This window comes from Bubalus bubalis, chromosome 5, assembly GCF_019923935.1.
Source record: "Bubalus bubalis isolate 160015118507 breed Murrah chromosome 5, NDDB_SH_1, whole genome shotgun sequence".
Classification (NCBI taxonomy): domain Eukaryota; kingdom Metazoa; phylum Chordata; class Mammalia; order Artiodactyla; family Bovidae; genus Bubalus; species Bubalus bubalis.
In genome coordinates, this window is record NC_059161.1 from 21547383 (window position 1) to 21565748 (window position 18366).

General features: G+C 44.7%; 1 protein-coding gene across 1 annotated transcript in view; it reads left to right on the top strand.

Moving 5' to 3' along the window:
- The first annotated feature begins 2953 nt into the window (after positions 1–2953).
- Positions 2954–18366, top strand: part of LOC102403205 (quinone oxidoreductase-like protein 2) — a 33001-nt gene continuing 17588 nt past the window's right edge. The window contains exons 1-9 of the mRNA XM_006072273.4: positions 2954–3131; positions 3213–3321; positions 5359–5455; positions 7737–7795; positions 8600–8665; positions 9425–9534; positions 10931–11012; positions 15665–15846; positions 17829–18057. Of these exons, the coding sequence (XP_006072335.3) occupies positions 2956–3131; positions 3213–3321; positions 5359–5455; positions 7737–7795; positions 8600–8665; positions 9425–9534; positions 10931–11012; positions 15665–15846; positions 17829–18057 (1110 nt within the window). The 5' untranslated portion in view covers positions 2954–2955. The remainder of the gene's footprint in view (positions 3132–3212; positions 3322–5358; positions 5456–7736; positions 7796–8599; positions 8666–9424; positions 9535–10930; positions 11013–15664; positions 15847–17828; positions 18058–18366) is intronic.

The window sequence follows — 18366 nt, forward strand, 5'->3', positions numbered from 1 at the left end:
TGATGATAATGTTGGTAATTCTCTACTCCTTGTGGTTTGATTTATGTACATAATGACTAAGAGTTTACAAAGTATTTCATGGAAGATAATGTCTTCCACTTTCTCACCCTCCAGTCCTTGTTCCTCTTCTGCTTAGTTTGCCCCTGAGGGGGGTGGGGCTAAAATGACTACCAGTTTCACCACCACCCCCGCCCCGCCCCTTGCCCGTGCTCTTAAGAGAACAGTGACCTTCACTTTTCTTGAATTCTTTTCCTACCAAAGCCTTTCTTTAGGCCATAATTTTAGAAGTTCATTGCTACTTCATTTTTGCTTTCTAGTTTTCCTTTATTCCATTCCTGGTCATTCCATAATTCTGTGCTACCTTGGACTATTGTTTCCATCAAACAGAAAGAGAATTTAGCAATTTAGGGATTATTTTACCTGATGCTTTCACTTTTGAGGGGAGGAACTGGACTCCACAGCATTGAGAATTGCCAAAAACACACAAATAGGTGGTAGAGTTGGGCTTGAACCTCAGAGGCTATATGCTCTTTGACCAGATGTCCTTTTTGGGGAGTTTATTTTTGTTTTTTGGCTTCTAGACTTGCAGGATATTAATTCCCCTACCAGGGATCAATCTAGACCTTCTGCAGTAGAAGCACAGAGTCCTAACCATTTGAACTGCCAGGGAATTCACCAGACTAGCAAAGTAATGCTCAAAATCCTCTAAGCCAGGCTTCAACAGTATGTGAACCGTGAACTTCCAGATGTTCAAGCTGGATTTAGAAAAGGCAGACGAACCAGAGATCAAATTGCCAACATCCGTTGGATCATCAAAAAAGCAAGAGAGTTCCAGAAAAACATCTGCTTTATTCACTATGCCAAATCCTTTGACTGTGTGGATTACAAAGAGCTGTGGAAAATTCTTAAAGAGATGGGAATACCAGATTACCTGGCCTCCTGAGAAATCTGTGTGCAGGTCAAGAAGCAACAGTTAGAACTGGACATGGAACAATAGACTGGTTCCAAGTTGGGAAAGGAGTACGTCAAAGCTATATATTGTCACCCTACTTATTTAACTTATATGCAGAGTACATCATGCAAAATGCTGGGTTGGATGAAGCACAAGCTGGAATCAACATTGCTGGGAGAAATATCAATAACCTCAGATATGCAGATAACACCAACCTTATGGCAGAAAGCAAAGAAGAACTAGAGAGCCTCTTGATGAAAGTGAAAGAGGAGAGTGAAAAAGTTGGCTTAAAACTCAACATTCGGAAAACTAAGATCATGGCATCCGGTCCCACCATTTCATGGCAAATAGATGGGGAAACAATGGAAACAGTGAGAGACTTTATTTTTTTGGGCTCCAAAATCACTGCAGGTGGTGACTGCGGCCATGAAATTAAAAGAAAAGCTATGACCAACCTAGACAGCTTATTAGAAAGCAGAGATATTACTTTGCCAACAAAGGTCCATCTAGTCAAAGCTATGGTTTTTCCAGTAGTCATGTATGGATGTGAGAGTTGGATTGTAAAGAAAGCTGAGTGCTGAAGAATTGATGCTTTTGAACTGTGGTGTTGGAGAAGACTTTTGAGAGTCCCTTGGACTGCAAGGAGATCCAACCTGTCACTCCTAAAGGAAATCAGTCCTGAATATTCATTGGAAGGACTGATGCTGAAGCTCCAATACATTGGCCACCTGATGTAAAGAACTGACTCATTTGAAAAGACCCTGATGCTGGGAAAAATTGAAGGCAGGAGGGGAATGGGACGACAAAGGATGAGATGGTTGTATGGCATCACTGACTTGATGGACATAACTTTAAGCAAGCTCTGGGAGTTGGTGATGGACAGGGAAGCCTGGCATGCTGCAGTCCATGGGGCCGCAAAGAGTCGAACACTACTGAGCAACTGAACTGAACTGAACTCAGGGTAAATACATAATTCATTAACATAGCTTAAGACAAACATAAGTGACTGAACTGAAGACAAACATTTCCATAAGAAAAATGCATTGGTTAGCTCAAGGTTTGAGAAAAGTTAAGTTCAGGTGGAACCAGGTGTCATTATGGCAACACAGAATTTTAAGAGAAACCTCTTTTTAAATTTGTGTAGAGAAAGGGAAAACATCTAACACTTGTTGGTTACCTCCTGCCCTTTAAGAGAGAAACAAAAAATGTCTGACACTTGCAGCCTATTTCCTCTGTTTGGAGACCCCCAGCTTTCCTGCCTGTTACCCTCTCAAATCCTAGTAATATGTTGAAGGCAGCCATAAAGCCTTTATGCATTTAGGATTTTGCACATGCAGAGGTCCACCCACACGGACCCTAGTTGTTTATTTATACCTTGTTTTGTTGAAGTATAGTGGATTTACAAAGTTATATGTTACAGGTGTACAATATAATCATTCAATATTTTTTAGAGTTATTATAAGAAGTTAAGGGAAGAGTTTATATCAAAAGATGTGAGGTCAACAGGGTCAAATGTCCTTTTGAAGCAGTCAAGAAATAGTCTATTAACAGAAAGTACTTTTGTCTTGGAAAAGAGTACTTTGATAAAAATCAATAATTACCCCCAAAGTTATAAAATATTGGCGGTATTCCCAGTGCTGTACATTACATCTTTGTTTCTCATTTATTTATACCTAGTAGTTTGTGCCTCATATTCCCCTTCCCCTATCTTAACCCCTCCCCTCACTTCCACTATTAACCACGAGTTTGTTCTTTATACAAGAACCCCAAGTGTGGGTTAAAAGTCTCCCGAATTGGCGACAAAAAACGACAACAAAGGTTAATCTCCGGGAATCTAGTTCTATCTACTCTTTTTTCCCCTCCACCCCCTACACGCCCCGCCGCGGGCTCCACCTCCGGGGTGGGGGGAGGGGGGCGGTCCCCGGGGGACCAGGGGGTCCGGCGTCCGGGAGAAGCTGACTGGTGGCGCGGTCCGGGCTGTTGCCGCCTGCCTGGGTCAGTTCATGTCACACGCCCCCGGGCCTGTCGCCCAGCGCCCTCGCGCTCTTCCGGTCACCGGGGCGGGGCAGGCGGCGGCGGGCTCTTACTGCCGCACTCGTACCTCTCCCCTCTGGCGACACTTGCTCTGGGCCATGGCGGCGGCGTGGGGACGGTGCGTGTCTCGGGCATGGCTCTGCAGGTGCGACCTGACTCATCCCCAAACCCCTAAGGGCGGCCCCAGTTTCGGCCCCAGTAACTCGACCCTTGTTCCGCTTTGCAGAACGGCCTGGCAGGGCTGCGGCCGAAACTACCGCGCCGCGCTGTGCGCCGAGTTGAAGCGGCCCCTGGTCATTGAGGAGGTGACCCCTCGCCCTGTCCAGCCGCACGAGGTGGGTGACTGGCCGGGCCCCTGGACGACCCCTTCCCCTCGGCCACCACCCATGACCTGCTAGCTCCCCTCCCGGACTGAGTTCCCGAGTGCTCAGCTAGGGGGCGCCCGTGAGACTGGAGCACAACTTTCTGCTGGGCTTCTTGATGGGCCCTTTCCAGGGTCACAAAAGCCCATGCAAAGGGAAGATTGTTCCCCAAAACACAAATGTAGAAGGCCCCAGAGCTGTTGCCTCAGAAACAGAGAATTCTAAAAAAAAAAACAACAACAGAGAATTCTGATTTGCACACGACTTTGCATAACCGCCTGCAAGTTACTGATTTAACACAGATAAATGGACCCCATTCTTTGCTTCCCCTCCTTCAGTTGCAGCATCTAATTATCTGCCCTCCCTCCTCCCCTCAGCCAGCCCTATTTCCATGATAATGTGCCTTGTGCCCTCCTCTGGTGTTCTGCAGTGATTTGGGGTGGGTGGGATTATGTTAGTGTTGTGGGCATCTACCCACATTTAGGGAGGTGGAAAATGTGGTGGTCACTTTGGCTTTGCCTCTCGACCACCCTGGTGACGCTCATCTGGTGTGGAGAAAGAGACCGTCTGACAAGGTGAAACAGGCAGTGAGTCTCAGGGTTGGAGACCCCTGGGAGGGGAAGAAATGTGGCTGCAGTCCCAAAGTATCACTAATGCGGACCCTGGGACTAAATGGATAATTTGGGTAACTGTAGGCTAGCAGCCAGCCCTGCTTCCTGGGATTCACATGCTGAAAGACATCCATGTTGAGTTAAGGTAGAGTGGCTTCAGGAATTTATATGTGCTATGCATGTCAGCACACAATGTTTGAGACAGTCATTGAGAGAGCACACAAACAGGTTGAGAGCTGGGCTTCTTTGTTCTGTTATTTGCCCAGACTGTTGTGTCAGGAATTAGCTCATGAGAGCTGGGACTATGTGAGTTTATCCATCATTAAATCTCCATAGTCTGGAATGGTGCCTGGCATGTGGCTGATGCTTAAAATATTGTTGAATGAATGCATTTTGTTCATAAAATATCTTCTCATCAATCTGGTTACCTCTGTATGATATGGGAAATGTAAACAGATAAATGAATGTCACGGATTCTGTCTCAGCCTTCATTTCCTCCCATGATTCCAAGCCCTGTTGAGTTGGGTGGGTATGTGACAGTAGTTGTTTAACTTCAGGCTGCATCAGGTTTATCCTGTCAAAACAGGTTGCTGGTCCTCTAAAGTTTTGATTCAGTAGGTCAGGGGCTGAGAATCTGAACATCTAACAAGTTGCCAGGTGACACTGAATCTGGTCGTCTGGGGACCACACTATGAGAACCACTGCTTAACAAGGGCTACAGAAACTGCTGCTGGGCTGCCTCTGCTCTATCTCTGTCATGAAACACATAAGCTGGGGAGTCTAGTTCTCGCTTCTAGAATTCCTGAATCCCAAAACAGCTGATCATATTACCCTCTGCTTAAAATCTTTTAATGGCTTCCATTGTTCCATCTATCCTTGGGTTGGGAAGATCCCCTGGAGAAGGAAGTGGCAACCCACTCCAGGATTCTTGCCTGGAAAGTCCCAGGGACAGAGGAGCCTGGTGGGCTGCAGTCTGTCGGGCCGCAAAGAGTCGGACACGACTGAGCAACTAAGCATACACTGGGCCTTTGCACAGGCCACTGCTTTTGTCTGTGCCAGGCTCCTCCCTCCACTTTTGAATAGTTAACTCCTCTCAGTTTTTACTTCCCTCAAAGGTCTAATCTCCCCATTATGTGCTTTCATAGCACCATATATTTCTGTCTGACATTTTGTGTAGGAGTTGTAGTTTAGCCCATAAACTTTCCTAATTATCTGGTTAATGTCTGTCTTCTGTACTGTACTCTTAGCTCCTTGTCCATTTTGTCTTGTGATTGTGCACCAGTACTTAGTTCAGTACCTAGCATATAGTGGACGTTCAGTAAATATTACCATATAATTGAATGAACTTTGTCTCCAAAGATGTGTACTGATCTGCCTTGTTGCTTTATTTCCTTTGCAGGTCAGAGTTAATGTTCATTTCTGTGGGATTAACTTTGCTGATATTTTGGCCTGTCGGGGTCAGTATCAGGAGAGGCATCAACTTCCCTTCACACCCGGTGAGTATGAAAGGGCAAAGTGATTGCTTCAAAAAGAGAAGATATAGAGACTTTTAAAAGAGCTGCCTGATGGACATGTCAGATCAGATCAGATCAGATCAGTTTGCTCAGTTGTGTCCGACCCTTTGCGACCCCATGAATCGCAGCACGCCAGGCCTCCCGTCCATCACCAACTCCAGGAGTTCACTCAGACTCACGTCCATCGAGTCAGTGATGCCATCCAGCCATGTCATCCTCTGTCGTCCTCTTCTCCTCCTGCCCCCAATCCCTCCCAGCATCAGAGTCTTTTCCAATGAGTCAACTCTTCGCATGAGGCATGTACACACTGCTATATTTAAAATGGATAACCAACAGGGACCAACTTTACAGCATGTGGAACTCTGCTCAATGTTATGTGGCAGCCTGGATGGAAGTGGGGTTTGGGGGAGAATGGGTACATGTATGGGTGTATCTGAGTCGCTCTGCTGTTCACCTGAAGCTATCACAACATTGTTAATCAGCTATACCACAAAACAAAAAGTTCAAAAAAAATCATAATTGGTAAAAAAAAAAAAAAGACCCATGTGCTTCATGAGTAGTTCCATGGTGGTGTTTGCCTGCTATCAGTGGTGATTCAGATATGTCAGCTTCGGTACTTCCCTGGTGGTCCAGGGGTTAAGACTCCATGCTTCCAATGCAGGTTTGATCCCTGGTTGGGAAACTAAGATCCCACATGCTATGTGGTATGGCCAAAAAAAAAAAAGACATCTCAGCCTCACTAATTAGAATCACTAGATTCTAGTGATTCTAGTGCTGTGAGGGAAGGTTCTATGACTGTCTTGTTCAACATTATCCTGCCTGCCCACCCTGGCCCCATTAGTACTCTTGTATCTGGCTCATACTAAATACTCAATAAATACTTGATGGATTGATTGATTGAAATACAGTTGACAAGCAGTGTTATGTTAGTTTCAGGTGTACCAGTGATGTGACATTTGCATACATTATGAAATAACACTACAATAAGTCTAGTAACCATGTGTCCCATACAGAGTTATTACAATATTACTATTTCCTTCTGCTGTATATTATATCTCTGTGGTTTTATTGTTTTCTAACTAGAGACTTGTACCTCTTAATCCCCTTCACTTACTTCATCCACCCCTTAATAAATACTTTGAAAAGGCATAAATGAATAAATAAAATTTTATGTATTACTATGCTCACCAGAATCCTGATCAGAATCATCAATGGCCATAGTCATTCTCTTTCATTCCTTGACAGTTCCTCAATTTTACTTTTTCAATGAAGGATCATAAACATCTGGTTGCAGCTACAACTCTCAGTCCTCACAAATACATTCCCCAAGAAACCTAATATCAAAGGATCAGAAAGAAGATATATAGAGTTTATCCATTTCTTAGTGGGCTGCTCTCTGACTTGCATTATACTCAATCTGATTACATTTAGATCCCGAGTATGTGGACCAATGACTCATTTTTGTTGGTGAAATTTATTAAAAGAGATATAAGTATAATTTGGTGTATATCTATATATATATAAGTAATATACAGTTATATACTGTAAATATACAGTACATGTATATTTTATACAGATAGACACCACTAAGGATACAGTGATTGCAAAACAGTTGCAGTGTTTTGGCCTTAGGGCATTTGGTTATGCCCCAACAGTTGGAACCGGTTCCCTCTGTTTGTATTTGCTGACATGCTGGTTGAGGGGGAAGATGTCTTACTCAACTGAGTTTTTATTCTGGCAGCTCAAGTGGGAAATGTATGATCATTAAACTCAGAAATTTTGGAGGTGGAGGAGGAAAGAGCAGACAACACCAGTTCATCCAACTGAACCAAGTGCTGTATGCATGAATATAGTTCATGTCCTTGAGGGGCCTCATAGTCCAGAAGAGGAGACCTGGGAACAGATAAATACCATATGATGAATATTATCATGGGGGTGCTGGAGGAGCCCAAGGCCCCAGAGATCAGGGTCAAAAGTACTTGTATACTCATGATTCTCTATTCTTTTGCCCATTCTTGAAATTTTCATTTGTGTCATGGTAAGAATGGAACTGCTATAGCTTTTCAAGTTGTATCATGAAATCTTAATTCACTTTCCTGTGTGTTGGGTATAACACTCCTATTCTTCTTCCTAGATGGGGTAGGGGGCGGAACACAAACCCTTTTGGCTCCAGAAAGCTCATAGGACACCCTGTCGATCAGAGTTTTCTTATTTCTCTGGTGCTGGGCTTTACAGATAACCTGATCTTTAAAATTTGTTTTAGGAATGGAGTTTTCTGGGATGGTATTGGAGACAGGCACAGATGTCAGCACGGTGAAAGAGGTAAATTAGTTGAACCTGGGGAACTGATGTGTGGGTAACTATGAGAAATAGTTTGTAGCCAGAGGGTCTTGCTTTTCCTGGACTTTGCCAGCAGACACCAAAGGCAGAGCGGGGAGAAACGAATTCTGAATTGAGGGAAGGAAGCCTGGCCTGGCTTAGTTAAACGTTTTATTACTAATGAAAGGCAGCACCTGGGTTTTAGTTACTGAAAGGATAGAGAATTCTCAAGTTTCAGTATTTTGTGAGAGCAATGAATACTGGGATTCTAATTCATATCAGTTTTTTCCTTTCTTGGTTAAGTCATCGTCCAAAATGTGCTCAAATTGGCTTGGCCGCCTGATGGGGGTTGTGTGAAAACAGCTGAATTGTTTACTAAGTAGTAAAACTGAATAGATAATTAAGGGAACCTGTGTCTTGCTGCTGCTGCTGCTAAGTCGCTTCAGTCATGTCCGACTCTGTGCGACCCCATAGACGGCAGCCCACCAGGCCCCGCTGTCCCTGGGGTTCTCCAGGCAAGAACACTGGAGTGGGTTGCCATTTCCTCCTCCAATGCATGAAAGAGAAAAGTGAAAGTGAAGTCGCTTAGTCGTGTCTGACTCTTAGGGACCCCATGGACTGCAGCCTACCAGGCTCCTCCATCCATGGGATTTTCCAGGCAAGAGTACTGGAGTGGGTTGCCATTGCCTTCTCCGCTGTCTTACTGGATCAGAAAGAACAATTTTCTTTCTTTTTTGGATTAATTTGGGAAGGGGTCATGGCAAGAGCGTACATTTGAACATACCCTTAATGGCATTTTCCCTTCAGGGAGATCGAGTCATTGGCCTGCCTGACTTTAGTGGTATGGCTGAAGAATGCATCATTGACCACAAGGTAGCCCTACTCCTCAATATTCATCCTTGGAGATTCTTTTTCTGCTGTCTTTCATTTTCACCTATCCCTCAGTCTTTCTCCTTTCTTTTTTTTGTATTCTTTTGGTTATATCTTGTTTCTCAGCCAAGCACTTCTTTCTTTCAAATGCTAAACCCTTTTTTTTTGGTTTGCTTGTTTTGGTGTGACAACCATTGCATAGAGCTTTGTTTGTGTCGAGTGGTTTAATGAAGAAGGGCATTTTGTTTTCTGAGGCCTGGAACAATCGACTGGCTGTCCAACTGGACCATAGTTAGGTGGTTTTGGTAGAAAAACTGGTTTGAAGCCTGGATGTAATGAACTTCTTCCCTGCACCAAGCTTGTGAAAGCCAGTCCTCCTGGGAGGTAGCAGGCTGGTGTAGGGGTGTGGTTGTCCAGGATGTGAACGGTGCCCCCTAGTGGTGGCTAGTACACACTTTTTTTTTAAACAGCTTTATTTAAGGTAAAATTTTTGTACCATGTTATTCACTTATTATATTAATACCGCAGTGGCATGTGTTATAGCCTGTGCAGATTGGTTCCTTCCTGACCCAGATGCCAGCTTTAGGATTTTTGAAAGCTGATGTGCCCAAGTCTTGAAATTGACCATCACTTGCTTGGTCTTGACTGGGCTTGGTTCCTGACATGTGTTGCCCTTTGCAAGTCAAGTCATAATATGTATTGAGCAGCCTTTATGAAGAGGTACAGTGCTTAATCTGTAAGTCACTGTTATCTCTTTTATAGAACCTGTGGCAGATTCCAGAAAAAGTGTCCCTCCGAGAAGCTGCTGCTCTGCCCGTGTCGTATGGCACTGCTATTTTCGCCCTGGAGCATCGGGCCTGTACCCAGCCTGGGTAAGGACTGTGTCGACGACAGAGGGGTAGATGGTACCTCCTCTAATACCAGAAATGTCCACCAAGACCGTGGCCCTCTGTTTCCTTCCCTGACCCTGTGTACATTCTAAGTCCCTTCGGTCATGCCTGACTCTTTGCGACCCTATGGGCTGTAGCCCACCAGGCTCCTCTGTCCATGGGATCCTCCAGGCAAGAATACTGGAGTGGATTGCCATGCCTTCCTCTAGGGGATCTTCCCAACCCAGGGATCACACCGGAGTCTCTTGCATCACCTGCATTGGCAGGCAGGTTCTTTACCACTAGTGGCACGTGGGAAGCCCTCCCTGACCCTTACCTCACGGCTATCTAAGGAAAAGCCAAAGGAAGGGAGTGGCCCAGGATTGGAGCCTGGTGACAGTGGGGATACCCTTTTGCCTGAGAGGGGACGGTAGACTTGGCCAATATGAATTTGGAGAAATCTTTCTCTCAAGTCTGACCCCTCTGGAGATCGCTTCCTAGAAAACCTTACATTTTAGAGAGCTGGTTTATTTCAACTCATTTCACTCTGGTTTTAATGGAAGTCTGTGGCATTTGTTTCTGTGAGTCTTGGCTGGGCATCACAGACCACAAATACCATAGGCAGGTGGTGTGTTGGTAAAGAATCCACCTGCCAATGCAGTGGACACGGGTTTGATCTTTGGGTGGGGAAGATCCCTTGGAGAAGGAAATGGCAGTCCACTCCAGTATTCTGAAAAGTCTCATGGACAGAGGAGCCTGGCAGTTTACAGTCCATGGGGTCTGTAGACTGGAGTCCATTTGTGTCTTACAAAGAGTGAGACAGGACTGAGCACTGAGTGACTGAGCCCAACACACACAGTGGTATTTGCCTCTGTGAGGCTTGGCTGGGTATACTTAACAGGTATTTCAGGCTCAGAGGTGCTGAATTTCTCACTTCACCGGGAGTGTTCCCACAGCTTCTTGCTCTTTTCTGAGAGCTCAGAATTGCTCCAGGGAGATGGGCTTAGAAGAGCGGCGACTGCTACGTGATCATCGACTTCTAAAAGTTGGCAATGTTTAGTATGGGAGTGATTTTAGGAGAGAATTTAAGAAGCAGAAATTGGAGTGGTAGCACAAAGGAAGGCTACCAATGAAATGAGGAAGAGGCTACCTAGAGAGATTAAGGACCCTCACCTGGGAATTCTTCAGAACTGGACCAGATTAGCACTGATCTACATATATAACGTGGCCTAAGAGGCTGGAGAGTGTTCATGTACGTGTACGTGCACATGAGGCGTTAAACTAGATGAACTCTCAGTTCTCTTCTTGCTTTCAAATATCCCATCTTCAGAATGTTCATGAAATCATATTGCTGGATGACTTTTGGTTTCTTGAGTAACACTCCTCTTTCCCTGCACAGAGAAACTGTTTTAGTGACGGCAGCAGCTGGAGCCACAGGCCTCGCCGTGATAGATGTGGCAACAAACATTCTTCAGGCCAAGGTATTTGCAAGTTCGAGTCTCCACTAAAAAATATCATACCTCCTGCTTTCAAACATGGAATATATTCCTTTATTTATTAAAAAAATCAGGTGTGAGGTACTGGGAACGTTAAGTAGCCTGGAGTAGGGTCTTGCCATCTATTTGCTTGCAGACTAGTGAGGGGACTGAGGAGTAAGTCTCTTGTGCTCCCAATTATTAGACCTTGGTAAGATTCAATTCGCCTCACAGCTTCTGAAGATTCTATTCCTTCTACCTGTAATGCTCTAAAGTGTCTCCCCCTGAACTTCAAACTTAAACTCAGGTGCTGCTTTTTCAGGGGAGTATTCTCTGTCCCTCCCCTCCATGGAACTATTTCTATGTGGTCTCCGAGCGTCCTGTACTTCTCTTTCATAGTGTGGTTAGCCCTGTTGGATCAATGTCTCCTTCCCACTGGACTGTAATCCCCATCAAGGCAGGACCAGTATCGGTTTGATCCGTTATTATAATCGCAGCACCTAGCATGGTGCTGAGACCATCGTAGGCATTCAATAATTATTATTATTTTGTAAATTTATTTATTTATTCAGCTATGCTGGGTCTTAGTTGCAGCACGTAGGCTCTTCAGTCTTCATTGTATCCTGCAGGATCTTTAGTTGTGACATGTGTAACTCTTAGTTGCTGCTTGTGGGGTCTAGTCCCTTGACCAGTGATCAAACCTGGGCCCCCTGCTTTGGGAGTGTGGGGTCTTAGCCACTGGACTACCAGAAAATTCACTAAATAATTATTTCTTGAATGAATGAATAAATACATGAAAGAAAGACCCAATTCTCTATATGGGCTTTTCTTGGAGGCTGTGAGTGTCAGAGAAAAAGCATTTCTTAGAGAAGGTGGACATTTACGCTGACATTTACAGTTGAATAGTGGAAGAAGAGAAGGGAAGGGAAGGCCATTTAAGCCATGGGAAGACAGAGACATAGGTACTAACATGATTCCTTCAGGGAATGGCAAATAGCATCTGTGGAGCAAAGGATGTGGGCAATGGTTGGGGGTGACTCTAGAGAGGTGGAAGGGATAGGATCATGAAGCACTGAGGAATCTGAACACTTCTTGGAAGCTGTCAGGAGCTATTGAAGATTTTGCAGAGGAATGACATGATCATCTTTGCATTTTTGCAGAGTTCAGTTTGGTAGCGATGGGGATGAAGGATGGGGCAAGGTCAGGGGGTCAGGTGTAGTCTGGAGGCAGTAGGGCAGATTCTTGGAGCAATTGAGGCCAGAGGCGATGATCCTTGAAATAGGGCACTGGAGGTGATGATCAGAAAGATACCAAAGCAGAAGGAAATAGAGAATTTGGTGACTGGAGAGCATCCTAATATGGTTGAAGGAACAAGGACCTTGAAGTTGGCCTGCTGCGTTGTGCTTAGTTGCTCAGTCATGTCCGACTCTGCGACCTCATGGACTGTAGCCTGCCAGGCTCCTCTGTTCCTGGGGATTCTCCAGGCAGGAAGACTGGAGTGGGTTGCCATGCCCTGCTCCAGGGGATCTTCCCAACCCAGGGATCCCGCATTGCAGGCAGATTCTTTACCATCTGAGCCACCAGGGAAGCCCTGGAGTTAGCCTGACCTAGGTGCAAATCCTTGCTCTGTCTCTAGCTTAACAGCTTCAGTCACCTCTTTTGTATGATAATGCTTTTCTCATAGTGTGGTTTTGGGCATACTGAGATCACATGTGTCATGTACCAGTCTGAGGCATAGTGTGTTGGGGAGGATCCTTTACAAAGGGATCCTGGTATTATCAGACATTGAGTGGGAAGGCACAAACTAGATGCACTTAGAGATTTGCCATTTGCTGGGAATGAGAGCCTAGGAGGAAGTGGTGAGCTCAGTTTTGGATGTGCTGAGTGTGAGCTTCCTCTGGAGCCTAGAGGCACAAAGATACTGTCCCGGTTTGGTGATAATTGGACAGATCTGGAATTTCTCCAGGTGGCAGCTCTCTTCTCACATTGACTCTCTTTTGGGAAGGACATGTGAGTTCTGAAACTAGTCTCAGATACCAGGAGGCTCCTCATGAGATATTAACACATTCACACTCAAAATAAGGGCTTATAGCACCTCTCTTAAGGGGGAGACCAAAATTAGTCTCATTGTTTAGAAACACTGACTATTTTACATTTCTGGGAAGACAAGACTGTACTGTTTGTTTTAAATAGATACAAGAAATTAAGTAGAGAGAAAATTTTGCTTTAATTCCAGTATTTAATCCCAGGAGATGTGGATTCTATCTCTGGGTCAGGAAGATCCCCTGGAGGAGGAAATGGCAACCCACTCCAGTATTCTTGCCTGGAAAATCCCATGGACAGAGGAGCCTGGTGGGCTACAGTCCATGGGGTTGCAAAACAGTCAGACTTGACTTAGTGAGTGAGCATGCACGCGTGTATTTTCTTTAGCAGGAATAATGGTTTTAAGCAAAAGCAAACAAACAAAAAAATAATGTCATCATGTCACTGCTCAGAACATGTCATTTTGATAACACCTTCCATTCACAGCGTCTCAGGTTGCTTTCACATTGCCTGCACAGCAATTGTCTTACCCTAGGTCCTCACAGAACCCATGGGAGATGGGGAATGGAAGTGTTTATTATCCCTATTTCACAGATAAAGAAAGTGAGGCACCTGGAAAGAAATGATTCCCAGCAAGCCTCCCTGGGACTTACAAGGAATCCTGGAGTTGGAGTCAGGTGCCCAGCCCTAGTCTGGTGTGTGCCCACTGTGTGCCCACTGTGTGTGGGTGCTGCTGTGCAGGGCAGCCGTTTGAGGGTTCCATTGGGGAGCATTTGAGGGTAACTTTTAGCTTCAAATAGTTATGGGTGAGTCTGGACTCTTTTAAGGGCACAGATGTTCTTGGGTGTTTGAATGCACATTCTGAATGTCACCTTGAAGCCAAAGTGCTTGGGGTGGTGGGGGCTGCCCAGTGAACAGGCACCTCTAGGCAATGTTGAGGGATTCCCTGGTGGCTCAGACGGTAAAGCATCTGCCCGAAATGCGGGAGACCTGGGTTCGATCCCCGGGTCGGGAAGATCCCCTGGAGAAGGAAATGGCAACCCACTCCAGTATTCTTGCCTAGAAAATCCCATGGATGGAGGAATCTGGCGGGCTACAGTCCATGCGGTCTCAAAGAGTCTGACACGACTGAGCAACTTCATTCATGGAGGCAGTGCTTCAGTGTCTGAAGCTTTTCTGAAGACTTCCAAACCTCAGACCTCCTCACAGTATGGCCCACAGCCATTTATGTCCTCTTTGGCAGGCCGTAGGCATGGCTTTCTCCCAGCTCGAAGGAGTGGGCTTCGGTATCAGTAGCATTGGATTTGGATAGTTGTTCTACCACCTGCTACATGAATAATCCTGGCTTAAGTACTTAACCTCTCTGGGTCAATGTCTCCATCTTCAGAATGGGACTAACTGTAAGTCCCCCATAATGTTCTTATTAGGTTTAAATAGAATAAATAATTGCCTATGTTTAACAATAGATTCAATTGATCTAACACTTTGTTTCCCAAGTGCTTATTCCTTTTAATTTTAAAAATATATCTTAGTTTATGGATGGGGGTAACTGAAACTTAGAGAAGTTGTCAGGTAATGCAGACAGATGTTGAAAGCATAAACTCTAGAGATGAATTACCTGAGTTTGGATCCCAGTTCTGCCTTCCATGAGCTGTGTGACCTTGGGCAAGATATTTGACTTCTTTGGCCTGTCTCTTCATCTTCAAAATGGGGATTATAATAGTGTGTATATTATTGGGCTATTAAAGTGAAATGAGTTATTAATATATGTAAGGCATTTAGAATAGTGTCTGGCACAGAGTACGCACTATGTAAATGTTAGATCTTACTAAGTAATTTGCCTTAAGTAACACAGCTAGTTAGTAACAGAGCCAGGATTTGAACTCAGGTCTGTCTGACTTTAAGCTCTTTCCACTGAATCATGTTTTACCCCCTGAGAAGCCCTTCCTGATCTTCTAGCTCTAGGTTAGGTGCCTCTAGCTTGCACTTCGGAGCCCTCTGTGCTTCCCCCATTGTACTGCTGGATCATGCTTTCTTGGCTCCAAGCTTGGTATTTAGGTTGTATCCTTACTACTTGACTCATAATGGGTACTCAGTAAATGATGGGCTTCCCCTGGTGGCTCAGATGGTAAAGAATCCACCTGCAATGTGGGAGACCTGCGTTCAGTCTCTGGGTTGGGAAGATCCTCTGGAGGAGGCATGGCGGCCCACTCCAGTATTCTTGTCTGGAGACTTCCCATGGACAGAAGAGCCTGGTGGGCTACAGTCCATGGCATTGCAGAGAGTCAGACACGACTGAGCGACTGAGCACAGCAATAAATAGTGGTTTTAATTTTCATTTGGAGAAGACGTTGTGTCTCCTGAATTATTTCTTGGCTAGACCCATTGAGCTTCCAGGGTTCCTGGAAATGTGGACCCGGTTGTCAGTGGGGCATGGAGAGGCCAGTGCATTGATGCTATGTGATGGGCCTGCTGTGTTGGATTGAGGCTGGTGCTAAGACAGAGGTCATATTGATTTCCTTGATCAGCACCCTTTGTTTGGAGGCTGGGTGGGTCAGGTGAGCCCCTCTTGCTATGTGTTCTGGACCATCTGAAGTGTTGTGTTCTTCATGTAGGTAATAGCTGCAGCTGGAAGTGATGAAAAGTGTCAGCTGGCGATGCAGAGGGGGGCACAGTCCAGCGTGAACTACAGTCGGGGCAGCCTTAAGGAGGCCGTGGGGAAGCTGGTGGGCAGTGGCGGGGTGAACGTGGTCATTGACATGGTGGGAGGAGACATCTTCCTGGAGGCTCTCCGCAGGTAGGTGAAGTGGTCCTCCTGGGTGGGCTAGACCGGGGGCTCTGCTGAAACCTTCCCAGACCTCTGGCTTCCTTCTGGCCTTGCTGCTTTCTTGTTTTTGCTGCTCACTTTTCCTGTAGGCACTGGCATCAACGGGAACAGCTGAGTGGGTGGGCGAAAAGGAATAGAAGCAGAGGGAAAATCAGGAAATGCTTAAATATAGCAAAAACAAAATAGCCAACTGGAAAATATCCAAAAAAAAAAAAAATAACCGCAGACTCTCTAGTTGGCAATATCAAATGCTTTAGAAATTATACATGTGTTAAATTCAGCTCTGCCTGCACCCACTAGCTACTTTATATACATGGTATGGGTAATTCTTTTTATTTTTAATTAAACTTTTTATTTTGCATTGGAGTATAGCTGATTAGCAATGTGATAGTTTCAGGTGGATGGCAAAGGAACTCAGCCATATATATACATGTATCCATTCTCCCCCAAACTCTCCTCTGTGGGTAATTCTTGAGGAGATCACTGTTTGGATGTTAGAATTACTGGGGTGGCAGACCCCCACTTCACTATGCACCAAGGGAGAGTCTCTGGATCTTACTGGTTTCCGAAGCTACCACCAGTGTAGGTGTCTTCTTGACTTGTTTTATTAAAAAAAAAATCCCTGGAGATTTCATGGGACTGTTGTATCTATACTAATTCTCATTCTGTTTCAACCAGGAAGTCTGCAGTGCTCTCATAGTATTAGCTTCATTTCTCATGTCATCCTGGCAAGCATAGTTTTGTGCTTTATCTTAGTTTAAGGAGAAGAAGCAGAGAGAGCAGCTTGCCCACAGAAGGGATCCGTGTGGTCCCCTTACAAGACTGGTTAGTTCCTCTGCTCCTTACTGTCTTTCTTGCTTATGGCTTATTTTTTATCTTTTCCTACTGAGAAATCCAAACTGGTGCAGAATGGTTCCCCCCTGCTAGTTTGCAAGGTCAAGAGGAGTTCCCAACTGGGGATTTAATGCATGTTGCTTTCTTTTTGTTAATTGTGGTAAAATACAGGTAACCTAGTATTTAACATTTTAACCATTTTAAGTGTACAGTTAAACTGGTTCACCATCTCCAATATTGTGTAACCATCTCCAATACAAACTCTGTACCCATTAAACAACTGCCCGCCAACTCCCATAAGCTCTATTCTATTTTCTGCCTCTCTTAATTACTGTCCGTTGCTTTTTCTTCCCTCATACTGTTTTTTAGTGTGGTAAAAAGTATATAACAAAAGGCTTGCTATATTAACTGCTATAAAATGTAGAGTTCAGTGGTGTTAAATATATTTACATTATGAAACAGGTCTTCATAACTTTCTTCTTGCAAACCTGAAATTCTGTACCCATTAAATAACTCTCTTCTCCCCTTCTCCCCAGCCCTTGGTAATCACTATTCTACTTTGTTTCTATGAATCTGACTACTTTAGATACCCCAGATAAGCAGAATAATACAATATTCATTTTTCTGTAAGTGGCTTGTTTCACTTACCGTAATGACCTTAAGGCTCATCCGTGTCTTAAAATGGGACAGAATTTCCTTCCTTTTTAAGACTAAATAATACTCTACTGTATGTATATAACACCTTCTGTTTACCAATCCATCAGTGGATGGACATTTGGATTGTTTCCACCTCTTGGCTTTTATACATAGTGCTACTGTGAACTTGGCTCTTCAAATACCTCTTCAAGACTCTGCTTTCAGTTCTTTTGGATATAGACTCAGAAGTGAGATTGCTGGGTTATATGGTAGTTCTGGTTTTGAGTTTTTGAGGAACCTCCATGCTGTTTTCCATAACATTTGCACCATTTTACAATCTCACCAATGTTCCTTGAGGGGTCCATTTCTCTAGATCCTTGCTAACACTTATTTTCTATTTTATTTTTAATAGTAGCCATCCTGGTGGCTGTGAATGTGCATTGTCTTTTATAATCTTTGTTTTTTCCTCCTTTTCCCCTCAGCCTGGTATATGAGGGCAGGATCGTGGTGGTAGGTTTCGCTGGAGGAACCATTGCTTCTATACCAGCCAATCTTCTGCTGCTGAAGAGTATTACTGCCATGGGGCTGTACTGGGGCAGATACCGGCGGCAGAACTTTCCCATCTTCTCCAGAAGCCTGTCCTCAGCACTTCAGTACTGCCAAGAAGGGCGCATCCAGCCACACATTGGAGAGGTTTTTAAACTGGAAGAGGTGAGATGCTTTTGTGTTCAGTTGTTGAGTCGTGTTTGACTTTGCGACCCCCCTTGGACTGTAGCCCGCCAGGCTCTTCTGTCCATGAAATTTTCCAGGCAAAAATACAGGTGTAGGGTGTCATTTCTTCCTCCAGGGGATCTTCCTGATCCAACAGTTGAACCCACATCTCTTGTGTCTCCTGCATTGGCAGGTGATTCTTTACCACTGCACCACCTGGGAAACCCCTGAGACACTCTTAAGGAATATGATATAGCTAGCCAGTCAGTTCAGTTGCTCTGTCATGTCTGACTATTTGTGACCCCATGG